This window comes from Ranitomeya imitator, chromosome 3 (assembly GCF_032444005.1).
Source record: "Ranitomeya imitator isolate aRanImi1 chromosome 3, aRanImi1.pri, whole genome shotgun sequence".
Lineage (NCBI taxonomy): Eukaryota > Metazoa > Chordata > Amphibia > Anura > Dendrobatidae > Ranitomeya > Ranitomeya imitator.
The window spans coordinates 183,912,840-183,927,602 of NC_091284.1; the positions used below are offsets into that span (position 1 = coordinate 183,912,840).

Below are 14,763 nucleotides of genomic sequence, written 5' to 3' on the forward strand. Positions count from 1 at the left end.
CTGTACATGGGGGACAAAGTTACCTACACCCGGCATTTCGGGGAGAGGGGTTGGTTCGCCCTGAATGTGCGCAAGCGACCAGCCCCCATGACGTCATCAACCAAAGCGGCGGAGAAGCCGTCCCCGCTAGCAAGGGTGCCCCCTTGTGATCGGACCACGACCGTCACCAAGACCACGGTGGTGACCCCTACATGCACTGTTGTGAAAACCACCACTTGCACTGTCGATACTGTTACTACGGTGGTGGCGGAGAGCTCGACCTCGGGAGTGGTTGGCGCCTCGGTTGTTGCGAGGTCCAGGACAATCGCCACACAGACCCCTGACTGGAGCCCGGGATCTCCTGTGACCACACCGAGTGCCCGCGAGTACCCGGCGGGGTGGCCCCGTCCACTGCTGCCGGTGGAGTTGTCACAGCCACTAACGCCAAGGAAATAAACCTCAGAGACCCGACTTGTACATCAGTTATTTAACTGTTTCCTGCTGCTACCTTAAACCCGTCCAGGGTTAACTCCTAGGTATCCCTTTGTTTACCCAGGATCCCTATTGTTTTCTATTGTTTTTCTACTGTTGCACCAAGTTCATCATTGTTTTAAAGACTGCCGGATCATGGACGGTGAATGATTCAGAACTGCTTTGTATATAGTTTGCACTTTCTTAAAGGTGCTCCCTACTGGTTTTACAAGCAAGAGAAGACTTTGCGAAGACATGATGCAGAAGGTCTTGCTTGCAGTGGACTTGCAGACAGAGAGAGAATCTGCACTAGAGACTTGGGTCCCTCTTAAAGGGAATGTTTACACGGTTGCCTTAATAAAAGTTGAAACGTTAATAATGTTAAAAAATTTAGAAAGTTTGATAATGTTGACAGAGACTGAGGACAGGAAAGCTTGGAAGTGAACCCGTAGGGATTAGAGAGAGAGTCCTCCTGAGAACTGTGGAAAGATGGTCGGTACAATGACAGTAGGCTCAGCCAAGGAGCTAGGCGGTCCTGCATTGGGGAAGTTAGAACGGAAAGAAAGTTGAGTTACTTGTATAGCATTTTATAGTAGGCCTTTAGTGGGTTCAGCGTATACGCCCTTAAAGGAAAGTTAACTTATTGTTCAAAAGTTTGCACTTAGTAGAATACCCGGCTGGGTACTGAGAGTTATTTATAGTCAAAATGTTATTTAAAAATATTTAATCCTGTTTTTGTTTGTAACGTTCAAGTGTTCTCACCTCCCATAAAGGGAAGCACCTTTTCTATTTACTTGTTCTAAGCATTCCAAAAATTTTGTATGTCTTTTGCTGTATTATATTGTTGTTCTTCTTCCCAGTCCAGGAGTACTGTATTTAACCGGGGGGGAGTGCAGCGCCCCAGAGACCTGGTCGTTGCAGTATGGCACTCTGCCGCTAAGGAGAGTGGCGGTACGTCTGATGGCACTAAGGAGTTCTCCTGACCAGGTATCACCAGAACACATTACACTTCACACTCCGGCCACTAGGGGGAGAAAAAGGCTTTATTTATTGGGCCACTCCTCACACTGGTAAAACTAGGGGCTGGGGAGGAAGTTAGTCAGAAGCTGACTGGGTTGGAACCAGGCAACATCCCGTGGCAGGGGGTGTTGCAGGGAGAAGGCACAGGGGGGTCCCTGTCAGGCGTGGGAACCTGGCAGGTGCCTAGCGAACAGAACAGAACGTAACAGAACCGCGCCTGCACACCCTGTGGCGGTATCCAGGAGAGAGACACGAAGGGAAGGATATTGTGGAACAGTATAAACGAGATCAAGCACAAAGGAGAGCCAGTAAGAGTCGTGCCGAGAGAGAGAGAGGCAACATCTTACTGAGGCGCGTAGTCGGTGGCCGGAACACCACAGGAGTAACTAACTTCAAGCCTTACTTCAAACTCCACCGGACAGTCAGTTATAGGTTGGCTGTCTACCTTAAATTTCGTAAGCAGACATAGGGGGCAACATTGGGAGAGGGGCGTCTCTAGGGTCCCGAAAGACCTCCAAGCCTTCCCGTCATACAGGTGCGTCCTAGCCAAAACATACTGGGGGACGAGAAACTAGTAACATCTGGAACTGAAGAGAGAGAGAGAGCTGTAGAGAACGAACGAACGAGAACAGCAGTTGTGAGGACTATTCCGAATGCTCAGCAGGGTAGGACTACAACACACAGGCGCTATTGGTAGGCAACGATTTCCATCTGCGAAGGAAACTCTGGATGTGCCCATCGGACTGGCCGGTCTCTGATAGCCCTGTTAAACGTGCTCTGGATTGAGGATCTTGAAGTCTTCAGTAAAGAGGTAAAGAGACTGCAACCCTGTGTCCTCGTTATTGCCAGCACCCCACACCATCACCATCCACCTTACTGGGAAGCCCTGGGGACACACTTCACCTGTGGGAAGTTACACCATCCAGCTGCCATTCCATCACCCCAGCGGACCCCACAGCAGCGTCGGTCACCCTGACCGAACACCACAGGTGGCGTCACGAACCCCTGACAGACTGTATCACCACCTTCATTGGACGCCCCTTAGCAGGGTCGCGGACCGGGCCTAGCCACCGTGACAGCCTCAGAACCGAACCAAAGAGGCCCGGTACCGAGAACCCGTGGCCCTGTGTCTGGGGGCAATCCATATGCATCCTGCAACTGCTGGGAATTTTCTTATTGGCTGATGTTTTTTGATTACTACGATAGACCCTATTATAGTGATCAAAAGCCCCCAATATTAGTAAATACAGCAGCACTTGGGCTGTGCCTCTTTTCTGTCCTTGTAATTGTTCTGGGAGAGAAGAGTGATACTCTGCCTCCAAGTGCTGACCTTTTAGTGAAGAAAAGGTAAAAAAAAAAATTACATTTCTACCCCCGCGTCTGTAAATCTCCTAGACCTCATTGATTTTACCCCTGTGTTAATTCCCAAGCCCCCTCCCAAGAAATAACCACAACTACGATCGCCTAAACAAGACCCCTAATTTCCCTCCTACAACATTCATTTCTAAATTCCTATACCCCAGACAAAATATGACAGTCGATGAGTCTTTGATGAGTTACAAGGGCCGTCTGTCATTCCGCCAATTCATCTCCTCCAAGCAAGGCAAACACAGCGTCAAACTGTACAAAATGTACAAGAACAAATAAGGGTAGACATCTACTTTCCTAATATATAAAGGTATATACCGCCAAATTAGCCTCTCAAACTGCCCCCCAGACAATAGGCTTCCCAGGTAAAATTGGGAGCTAATGACATCCTTTTTTCATCAAGGGTACACGAGCATCCCCTATACGAATCACGAAATATACGAAACACGCTGCAAATACAGGGACCTGTGGGGCAGTCAGCGAAAACTAAGTGGGATTTTCGTCACAGTTGGTGTTCAGACGTTTGGAAGAGGGGGCGTCATTCTCAGTTGCAAACAACCAACTTCTTGCAGTGAAGTGGAAAGACAGGAAGGACATGTACATGCTGACCACACCGCAAGCGGATACAACTGTGAGGGTATGTGCACACATCAGGATTTCTTGCAGAAATTTTCCTGACAAAAAACGGACATTTCTGCCAGAAATCCGCATGCGTTTTTTCATGCGTTTTTGACGCGTTTTTGGTGCAGTTTTTTCCAAATGCATAGAATAGCGGGAAAAATGCAGAAAATCCGCAAAATTAACATGCTGCTTTTTTTTACCGCGATGCGTTTTTTTCGCGGAAAAAAACGCATCATGTGCACAAAACATGCAGAATGCATTCTAAATGATAGGATGCATAATGTATGCGTTTTTAATGAGTTTTTATAGCGTTTTTATCGCGAAAAAAAACGCGAAAAAACCTGAACGTGTGCACATACCCTTAGGGTCAGAGATGGGAACACCAGCCAGGACAAACAGAAAAAATCCCAATGAGCTCTCACTTTCCTCCAGTTCTAGGAGAATATTGTTGAGTGTCACATATTTGACTCGATGGCACAGGTGGAAGCCTTCAAGTCTGAGGATGTCCAAAGACTTGCAGAGCACCATTTTCTTTTCCCCGTTCCTGCCACTCCCACCCAAAAGTATCCCCCCAAAAGATTCTGGGATTGTAAGAAGCCCAGTAGGAGGAGTGGTTACTGATACTATTGCCTCAACCAAGCCTTTGTATCTCCCCCTGTTTTGAGACCTACCACGTATCTTACAATTATTAGGTTTTTTTTTTGTTTTTTTTAATAATTTATGTTTTCTGCTTAGTGGGCTCCAGTAGGGTAATTTTTATGGAACAAGTAATGAGAATATTTTCATCAGTAAATCACGTTACCCTATCTTACAATTCCAGGACTTGATCAATCACATACCAAACTATTATTCACACAAATTCTCGTCCATGTACCCACATCTGTATACTCCAGAGTGTGGACCCATGTTCTTGAAAAAAGTCAGGTCACTTGACAATTCCAGGACATTATTACTTACATAACCATTTTTGACCATGTTAGATTGACTGTTTTTATGTTTATACGATTATGTCTTGCTACACTAAATTTTTGTTTTCATTTATATTCCTTCTATATTTATATTGATGATATAGGCATCATCATTTTAATGGAGGATCTCTAATAATGAGGATGTTCCATACTTATACACTATGGGCTTTACTGTATGGTTCTTGCCGAACCTCCTGTACCAGACAATACTTTCAGGATTCTGTAGGGATTAGTTGTTTTGTGCATATAGCGGTTCCTACCTTGGCGGGTGGGAGCTTGGTATAGTGCACCACGTCCAATGACACATTAAATTCTCATATAGGGATTGATGGAGCTAAACTGACTTTGTACGACCAGTCTCTGAAAGATAAACCTGTCATTCTAGCCCTGCTGGTGTTATTTCATCTTTGGAACAAACTCCGCTTTGCCACATAGTTGGCTGCATTTTCCTCCACATTCTGCCCTTCATTCCAGTACAGTTTATTCTTCCTGCTACAATATAAGCAATTGCAAAGCAACTGTGTTATTAGCAAGACCAAGTTTTATAATCAGCCAATGTGTTTGTAGGGGCATGCCTGCCTTTGTGAGTAATAATTCCTGGATGGATTTTCTTGTTCACTCAATGTCTCTAGAAGCTTTGAACGGGTCCTGGAATTCTATTCAATATTACCCTAAAGACCAAATGTTGTGCCATCTATTATGCAAAGCCATGTGTCCATTAGTCACATTGATTCGATATTGGATGCATTTTTGAACAATGAAAAACTACTGCAATAAAATTTGAGGTGTTCTTCAGAATGTACAAAAAAGATTTAGAAGAGACAGTTAAAAAAATGCAAATTGTAAATGTTCAAACTTCTGTGGTATCAACTGCATAAAAAATGGTGGTATCAAACTACTCACTACCTCCCTAAATACATTAAAGGGTATAATTAATAAAAAAAGACATTTATGGGGTATTACTGTTGCTCTTGAACCACACAGGCTCGGCAAATATGACAATCTATTCCAAATAGAGCCAACTATGTTTTCCAAAATTCACATTGTGCCCCTACCGTTCCGAGCCCTACCGTTTGTCCAAACAGAACTTTTCGACTACATGTGGAGGAGTATCACTGCACTCGTAAGAGTGGGTGACATAACTCCGATTTAAGGGCATAAGAATTCAAAGTTTGAAAATTGCAACATTTTCGCCAAATTTCCATTTTTTTTTTTCACGAATAAACGCAAGACACATCGAAGAAATGTAACCACTATCATGATCACGAGAAAACAATCTCAGAATCACTGCGAAACGTTGAAGCGTTCCAGGGTTCAAAGTGACACTGGTCAAAATACTAAAATTTAACTTGGTCATTCAGGTCAAAATTGGCTGTCAGTAAGGGGTTAAACCTGTGTAAATATTAGAGTAGTGTCTACATTTTCAGTGAGGAAACTTGATCGTGCATTGTAGATGTCTAAGAGGAGAAACCAGTTTCCTTAAATAGACTCCTACATCCATAAGAAAGGTTCTTTGTCTGCTGTAGTGAGTGGAAAACTAGGCGGTAAAATGACTCCTTCCCAGAATCCTATACCTTGTGGAAGGGTAGTAAGCGCGGAAAGCCTCCCACTACGTAATCAACTTCATGAAATAGCTTCTAGAAGTTTATTCAGTTCTTAAAGGGTTGTTTATCAGCAAAAAGCATTGTAGATATGCCCTGTTGTTATGGGGTATATAGATGTGATGGCGGGAGGCCCTCTGCCCGGAATCCCCAACAATACAACGTTGCTTTGTATCTGGGGGTGATGGCAAATATAATGTAGCGAGGTGTATTGTGCATGATTTCTTTGTTATTGCAATAAAGTGTATAATTCATCCTTCGGAAACAAGAATTTTATATTTTTGTAACACATTTGCGGAACTTCTGTTTGCATTGGGTTTTTTCTTTTATGCGTTTTTTCTTTTAAATATTTTTTAGTTAATTTTAAATGTTAAAATCCCCTTTATTGTGCAGTAACCCTATAAATTTTACGATAAATGGACCGATAGTAGCAATGGAAGTATCTGGAGATGATGCTGTTTCTGTTTGGATAAAATTACTAGTGTAGCCCGAAGTGAATCCCCAGAATGCATGCGAGCCAGGTTTGGCATCAGGCGTGCTTGATCAAACATCTGATGTGCAAATATGTGCTCTTAGGAGGGATTCTCTTCAGCGGTTGAAGAACTTTGAGACTGCAGTAGGCATTAAAAGTGGCATTTTGTGGTGAATTTGTAGAAATCAATTGTTATATTCGTTGTATTGAGATATTTATAAGGAACTTGCCATCAGGTTTCCCGTTAGTAAACCGCTGCCTGCAACTTTTTTGTCTTTATACAGCAAAGTGTGAGACGTGACAAACAAAACGTAACTTTAATATTAGCATAAAAATATCACAATTACAACTGGTTGAAAATAAAATGAACTGATTAGACTGATAAAATAATATTGAAGTCAGCCTGTCACATCACAGATAGGTAGTGCAATCCTCAAAACAGAAATATACAGTCCACTTGTATGGCTCAAATATAACACATAAATAGAGAGAAATAAGTTAGGCTTCTAATAGTGGGATTGATGAGCCAAGTTGGAAAGCAGCACCTTATTTGTGTCCTATTTAGGGTCCTGATAATCCGTTTCATGTTCTCCTGCATTCAGGCATGCCGCTAAAAGTCTTTATACAACACTCTCCCTGTATGGCATTAAGCACCAAATAGTAAGATGTACGAACCAACCCTTTGCACCTCTTGTGACCTTGCTAACTTGACCCCACTTCCTTTAATTGATGGGGCAGGATTAATAAGCTCACAAAAGGCACCAAGATTGGTCCATACATGCCCAGTGAACTACCCTAGAGGGATAGCGGTGTATAACGATAATTTTTAGCGGTATGCCTGACTGTAGGGGCACATACAATGGACCACTAGGCCACTTTTACACGTTCAGTATTTGGTCAGTATTTTAAATCAGCATTTGTAAGCCAAAATCAGGAGTGGAACAATCAGAGGGAAAGTTTAACAGAAACACGTCACCACTTCTGTATTTATCACCCACTCTTGGTTTTTGCTTACAAATACAGAGGTAAAATACTGACCACATACTGAACGTGTGAACTTGGTCTTGGGTTCCTAATTAACAGGCACATAAGTTGCTGGAGGAAGTTTAATGATGTCCGGTTCCTTTTTACATTTTTCTTTTTTCCATAGGTTTATTGCAAACAGCACAATGTTTTCTTTTAAATTTTGCTAATAAATCTTATTTGCAGTGGGGGTTAGAGAAGCACTCCTTCCATCAAAATTGTTATCCTCTTAATATATTGCAATCATCAAACTGTGTACTTACAATTGCTCATTTTGCCTTTCTACCCAGTTAATTCTTCTTTTCCATTCGGTCTATGACATCATGTAATTAAAAACTGATTAGCTGGATCCTTCTAAGCTCTATGTAGAAACAGGAGGTCAATTTTCCCTGTAGGAGTCATCAGTCACTGCAAAAGTCCCTGGCAGAGGGAATGAGCAGCAGCTGGGTCAGCCATTGAAAAGAGAAGTGATTTCTGCAGGGATAATGACTTCGTATTTCTAGATAGAGCAGAGAATAGAGAACAATATGCTGGGTAGAAAGGCAAAATGAGAAATTGTAATTACACAGTGCTATGTAATTTGATGACTAATATATTAAGAGGATAACAATTTTGATGGGAGGAGTGCTTCTTTAAACACTTTTGTTTGCAACTATATAGTGGATATGGGAATATAAGATTTTGGATCAAGTCTTTTACTAGTATTGGTCTTTTCATGTGGACCTTTTTGGACCCCCTCCCACAACTCCATACCCCGTGTGTAACTGCAAGTCCTGTAGTTGGGCCCCCTGCATGTTAGACGGGTGTTCAGTTTACACTACATAGCGGGAAATAAGATGTGTGATGATATTCATTTATGCACTTAACCAGATAACAGCATTTCATGTTTTACTCCCGATTACAGTTCAAGGAAAAAGCTATTTGCAAATGACCTCCATTGACTTAAGAGCCATGCTGAGTGCATGTGACGTACATGTTTTATAGCTGTCAATATACTGTCAATATACTGTATCAGCAAACATGAAGTGTGTGGTTAAATAAAAAATATAAATCATTGTCTTTATCTTTTTTTCCACATAGCTTGAAAGGATTTTTGATGCATCGATTCATACAAATAAATTGGTATGCCACCAGAACTCAGATTAGCTGGTCTTAATCCTGTAATTGCTCTTGGCTTAGACAAGTTGCATGGCCTATGCTCTGAGGTTTATTCTTCATTCTGACATACAAAATATATTTTTATGTAGGGTATCTTGAAGGGGTTTACATCTTCTTTAAAAGTTATTCTTAATGGACCCATGCTAGGGTAATTAAAAAAAAGCTTACTGCTTTGTGATAGCAATCCATATGATCGCCCAGGCCTTGTATAAGGCAGAGCGCTCACATCTTGCCCATGAACTCTCACCGTAGTATCGTTATTTTTCTATACTTCTTAGCTAATGTCACTTGAATTTCCTCATGCCATTTCTACAATTTGCAGCTGTAACCATGACTTTACGTGTTGATCCCAGTTACCTAATTGTCAATTATCTAATGGATATTCAGAAAAATCACTATTAAGAAATCGGCCTAAACTTTGCATTTGTATTCCATCTTATTTGCTTGGATGAGAACACAAAAACTTGTTCTCAGTCTAGTTCCATACATTCCCACCTGACACCATAGTTGGTTTCCGTCTTTTATTGTTATTAGTATTATAATATTGCTACTATTATAATATTCGTCTTCATTTGAGCTAGAACATTTTATGCAGATCTGATGGGAATTGGATGTGGCTTTTCATACTTCGAAAGCTCATTTACACTGCAGATTTATTGAGCGTTGAGCAAAACGCTTGTTCGTAAGGTGAAGTCATATTTTATTCTGCAAAGATGATGATCATTCTCATCAACACATTGCCCTTTTCAACAAAGTCTGTGCTGCTGAGATTAATGGCATTCTATGTGCCTCAATGCTCAAAAAAATAAAGAGAACACTAAAATACCACATCCTAGATATCACTTAAGTAATTATTCCAGTTGCAAATCTTTATTCACTACATAGTGGAATGCGTTGAGAACAATAAAAGATAAAAATGATAGCTGAAAATCAAAATTAATATCCTATGGAGGTCTGGATTTGGAATGATACTCAATATCAAAGTGGAAAATCAAATTACAGGTTGATTCCAACTTCAGTGGAAATGCCTCAAGACAAGAAAATGATGCTCAATAGTGTGTGTGGCCTCCACATGCCTGTATGACCTCCTTACAACGTCTGGGCACAGTCCTAGCGAGGTGGCGAATGTTCTCCTGAGGGATCTCCTCCCAGACCTGGATTAAAGTATCAGTCAACTCCTGGACAGCCTGTGGTGCAACATGGCGTTGGTGAATGGAACGAGGCATGATGTCCCACATGTGCTAGATTGGATTCAGCATTGTAGTGCATCAGACACAATGGTCTCGCAATGGGTTAGAGGATCTCATCCCGATACCTAATGGCAGTCAAGGTACCTCTGGCTAGCACAATGAGGGCTGTGCAGCTCTCTAAAGAAATGTATACCCACGCCATAACTGACCCATTGTGAAACTGGTCATGCTGGAGGATGATCCAGGCAGCAGAACGTTCTCCATGGTGTCTCCAGACTCTGTCACGTCTGTGACATGTGCTCAGTGTGAACTTGATCTCATCCGTGAAGAGCACAGGCGCCAATGTCGAATCTGTCAATTTTGGTGTTCTCTGGCAAATGCAAATTGCCCAGCACGTTGTTGGGCTGTAAGGACAACACCTACATGTGTACTTTGGGCCCTCCTTCTACCCTCATGGAATCCGTTTCTAACAGTTTGAGCAGACACATGGATGTTAGTCGCCTGCTGGAGGTCATTTTGCAAGGCTTTGGCACTGCTCCTCCTGTTCCTCCTTGCACAAAGGAGGAGGTAACGGTCCTGCTGCTGAGTTGCTGCCCTCCTATGGCCCTCTCCTCGTCTCCTGGTGTACTGGCCTGTTTTCTGGTATCTGCTCCATGCTTTGGACACTATGCTGACAGACAGCTACCCTTCTTGCCACAGCTCAGATGGATGTGCCATCCTGGATGAGCTGCACTACCTGAGCAACGTCTATGGGTTGCAGACACCGCCTCATGCTACTTTACCAATGACAAAATGCAAAAGAAGCACTCCTTTTATAGGGGTTGTCTTGATAATTGCCTATCATTTCTACCTGTTGCCTGTTCCATTTGCACTACAGCAGGAGGAATTGATTCACAATCAAAGTTACTTCATAACAGGACAGGTTGATTTCACAGAAGTGTGATTGACTTTGAGTTACATTGTGTTGTTTAAGTATTCCCTTTATTTTTTTGAGCAGTGTAGGACATTTAATAGTGTACATGGAACATTAGTCAGGCCTGGACAGACTATCTATGTGATCTGTCAGTTCCCATTACATGTCTGTTCTCAAAAATACTCGCATATCCCCTGAAATAACAATTCTGGGGTATTTTTCCTCAGACTTCAGTGTTGTGCTATTCCTCTGTTTTATGAATAAATTGCCAGCTTGAGTAACCATCATTGAAAAGCTATATCTTTACCACTTTGGATACCATCATCACTGAGTGGACAATTTAAGACTGACTGTGTAGATGTACATTTCATTGACAAGAAGAATAGGACATCACAGTGTAAAATTCTAGATTAAAAAAGTGCTCCTATATATATAATGTATGTATGTGTGTGTGTGCGTGTATGTATATATGTATATATATATATATATATATATATATATATTGTAGTACAAATTGTTACTGTTCAGAAGTGCTGACAGATCCTCTCCAAGTCCCACTTGCCACCTGTCCTTTTGTTAGCAGAGAGCATTGTGCGGGAGGCACTTTTAGTTGACATCTGCATTGTGAATTCTGTTTTTCTGTTATGGACTAAAGCTGCGGAAAAGGGTCCATCAAATGTCTGACACCGGGAGAATCCAACAATTCCCATTGGCTTATAATGGTGTTGGGTCAGGTTCCGCCAAAGTATCTGTCATTTTGGCAGAAAAAAAGTGCTTCATATTGCGCTATTTTTTTCATCAAATGTGAATGAATCTTAGACTGGGGCCCCAAATGTAACCTGTAATACAGGATCTGCCTCTGATGATACCACTGCCCAAGCCTTAGTAAAAAACGTCAGAGTTGCTGATGAATAAACCTCTCTGCATCCCAGAGTTAGAGTTTAGCTTAAGTAGAGCTGGTTATTACAGAGTTCAGTTTTGTTTTAAAGGGAATCTGTCAGTAGGATCAACCCTCCTAAGCCGTCTAAATGGGCATGTAGGTCATACGAAGCTGAATGCAATGATGCCTTGATATCTGCCAGCTGATGTCTTTTCCCAAAGAAATCCACATTTTTCATATATACAAATTAGCTGTTAAGATCTACGGGCGGGACCCTGATCTCCCTGAAAATCTGTTACCAGAGCGGTACCAGTATGAGACATGTAGGTCAGAAGAAGACCATCAGTCATTACATGTCTCACAATGGCACCACTTCCTTTTCATTTATAATAATCTCTGGAGGCAGATTCTCATGCAGATGAGTGTCCCGTCCCTAGATCTTAACAGATCATTTATATGTAAGAAAATGTGGATTTTTCTGAAGTAAAACCTCAGATTGCAGATCACAAAGTATCATTTTATCCAGCTTCCTATGATCCAGTAGCCCATGAACACAAGTTAGGAGGGTTGATGCTACTGACAGATTCCCTTAAAAGCTGTGATCATGTGAAGTTGTATTAATGCTTCTTCTTCTAACCTCCACTAGGAGTTAGAGTTTTTCTTTCCATCAAGCGGAGGCCGTGGACCAAAAAACACAGCAAAATTCACACATTGTACCTGCTGCATTATTAAGCCCCATGCGGTATTAGAAGGTAGGTTTCTGGGGTTTTATCCTTTTGGAATTTACGGAATTTATTTTCAATACTTTCTATTATGTCTTCATCGTATTCATAAGTACAAGCAAAATAAATCAGAAACCACACACCACCCCAATGTCAAATACCACGGTTTACAGCGAGCATGATAATCCCTCTGTTATTCAGAAATATCCGTGCTGTGGTATTTAACATGGCCTTTTCTTATATTTACTTTGTATTTTTGCCATTTTCTTCAACTAGAATAAATGTTGTTTTTTTATTTTATCTTCTCTGTTTCTTTGCAAACAAATCATAAGAAAAGGACTTTGTTTTTCACACTTTCTTTGCTAATGGGGAGCGACCTTTTCACCGGTATAGTTAGCTGAAATAGTCCAAAGGCCGGTGTCACACTAGCGTGTGCAATGCGAGAAACTTGCACGAGTCTTTCGCATCAATACCAGGCACTGCCGCTGGCAATCTGGATCAGAGCGTGCGGCTGCATGTATTTCTATGCAGCTGAACGCATCGGTCCGAACCGCCGGCGGCAGTTCCGGGTATTGAGGCGAGAGACGAGTTTCCTGCATTGCACTCGCAAGTGTGACACTGGCCAAAGTGTTTATTTCACCCACAAGTCTCCTTGATTTGGGAAAAGTTAAGAATATACAATCTACTACAGAATCTGTGAAATGGATGGACACAAAATCTTTGGTGCCTGTTATCGTGGGGGAATTATAAAGTAACAGCCAAAAAAAGGCCAACATGACTGATTAGATTTCACTCCGAGCAACTATAGGCATAGACACTAGTGATGAGCGAATATACTCGTTACTCAAGATTTCTCGAGCATGCTCGGGGGTCCTCCGAGTATTTTTTAGTGCTCGGGGATTTAGTTTTTCTTGCCGCAGCTGAATGATTACATCTGATAGCCAGCATAAGTACATGTGGGGGTTGCCTGTTTGCTAGGGAATGCCCACATGTAATCAAGCTGGACTTGGGAAAGCGTGCTCGGGAAATCTCGAGTAACGAGTATATTCGCTCATCACTAATAGACTCATTACATTGGCTGAGATTTGGGAGACTTGCCAACGATTACGGGCCAATATAGCTGTAAATTATCAATGCGTTCTAATGCTTAAGTGTGGTATCTACATCACACGGCTGTTTTAGCCTATATACATGCTTATTTTATTTTTCTGATTTTCTTTTTTTTTGTTTAAAACTCTGATTCTGAATGTTTCTATGTAAAGAGTTACTGCGGCGTCACTCCTACATTGGGAGGTTAGTGTTTCTGGATGGCATCCCATTGGTAGGTATCTGCTACTAGTTGTAGGTGTTGTGCACCTGTCTGATTCTGCGAAATAGGATGTGTGCATATCATCTACTGGCCATGCACACCAACTGTCAGCACACTGGTTGACAATCTCATGTGTTTTGGGGTGTTTCAACGGCAGATGTTGGAGAAAAGAAGAGTCTAGCATGTTGACTTTTGACACACCCAATTCTGTTGTTCTGATGGGTGACAAGCTGCCATAACAGGTTTTCTAGAGCAGCTTACTCCCCTCTTATTGAGAACACATGCATTCTCAGCCAGTCTAAGCCTTCTTGTGTTTAGGGTGTCAGGAATATTTAAAGTGTATGTCTACCTTTGGACTACGCTGGGTCTAATGATTTGCATCACATGACTCGCTGCAGCCATGTTTGTGAGACAGTCTTGCTAGTTACCCATCACATTTGTGCACATCGACATACTACATGTATAGCTGTGCTGGACCACATCTCAGTGTATTTCGGAATGGAGTTTGCAGTCTAGTAATTTTGCTTCTAGTGTATGATATAACCTGTATCTACACGTCATACGCAAACACAGACACAATATGAAAGGCAGCTAGTATATAGTACTGCCTTAAAGGGGTTGTCTGGCCTAAGAAGACTAGTCTGCCTATAGTCTATGTGATTCCAGACTGTTGAATAGTGACAGCATTGCGCATGCTGTCAAATTTCCCTATGTCGGTGAGCAATCATTTGCATATTTTCAGTCACATGCCAACTAGACTCTCCCTGCTTCTTAATATTCTAGCAGTGAAGAGTCTAGTAGGCACGTGAACAAAAGGATGCAAATTGCATAAATGTGGTCACTGGACAGCCCTTCCATCCAGGTAATACAGGTGAATCCTGACAGCATTTGCTGCGCTCACTGCCAACACGTTGCCAGTCACTATGTGACTGTAGACTATTCCTAGACTAACATTACAAATGATCATGTACAGGGTTAAAAAAGTGATCCTTGTCATTAGCCTAATAGTGTCTGATATAATTCACCATTTTATTCTGTCGTTATCACTTAGGTCCTATATATTTATTT

General features: G+C 41.9%; 1 protein-coding gene across 1 annotated transcript in view; it reads left to right on the forward strand.

Annotated features, from left to right (window-relative positions):
* The window catches only part of NME7 (NME/NM23 family member 7), a 373,917-nt gene that overhangs the window by 148,973 nt on the left and 210,181 nt on the right, over positions 1-14,763 (forward strand). Inside the window, exon 7 of the mRNA XM_069761686.1 lies at positions 12,311-12,416. Within this exon, the coding sequence (XP_069617787.1) occupies positions 12,311-12,416 (106 nt within the window). The remainder of the gene's footprint in view (positions 1-12,310; positions 12,417-14,763) is intronic.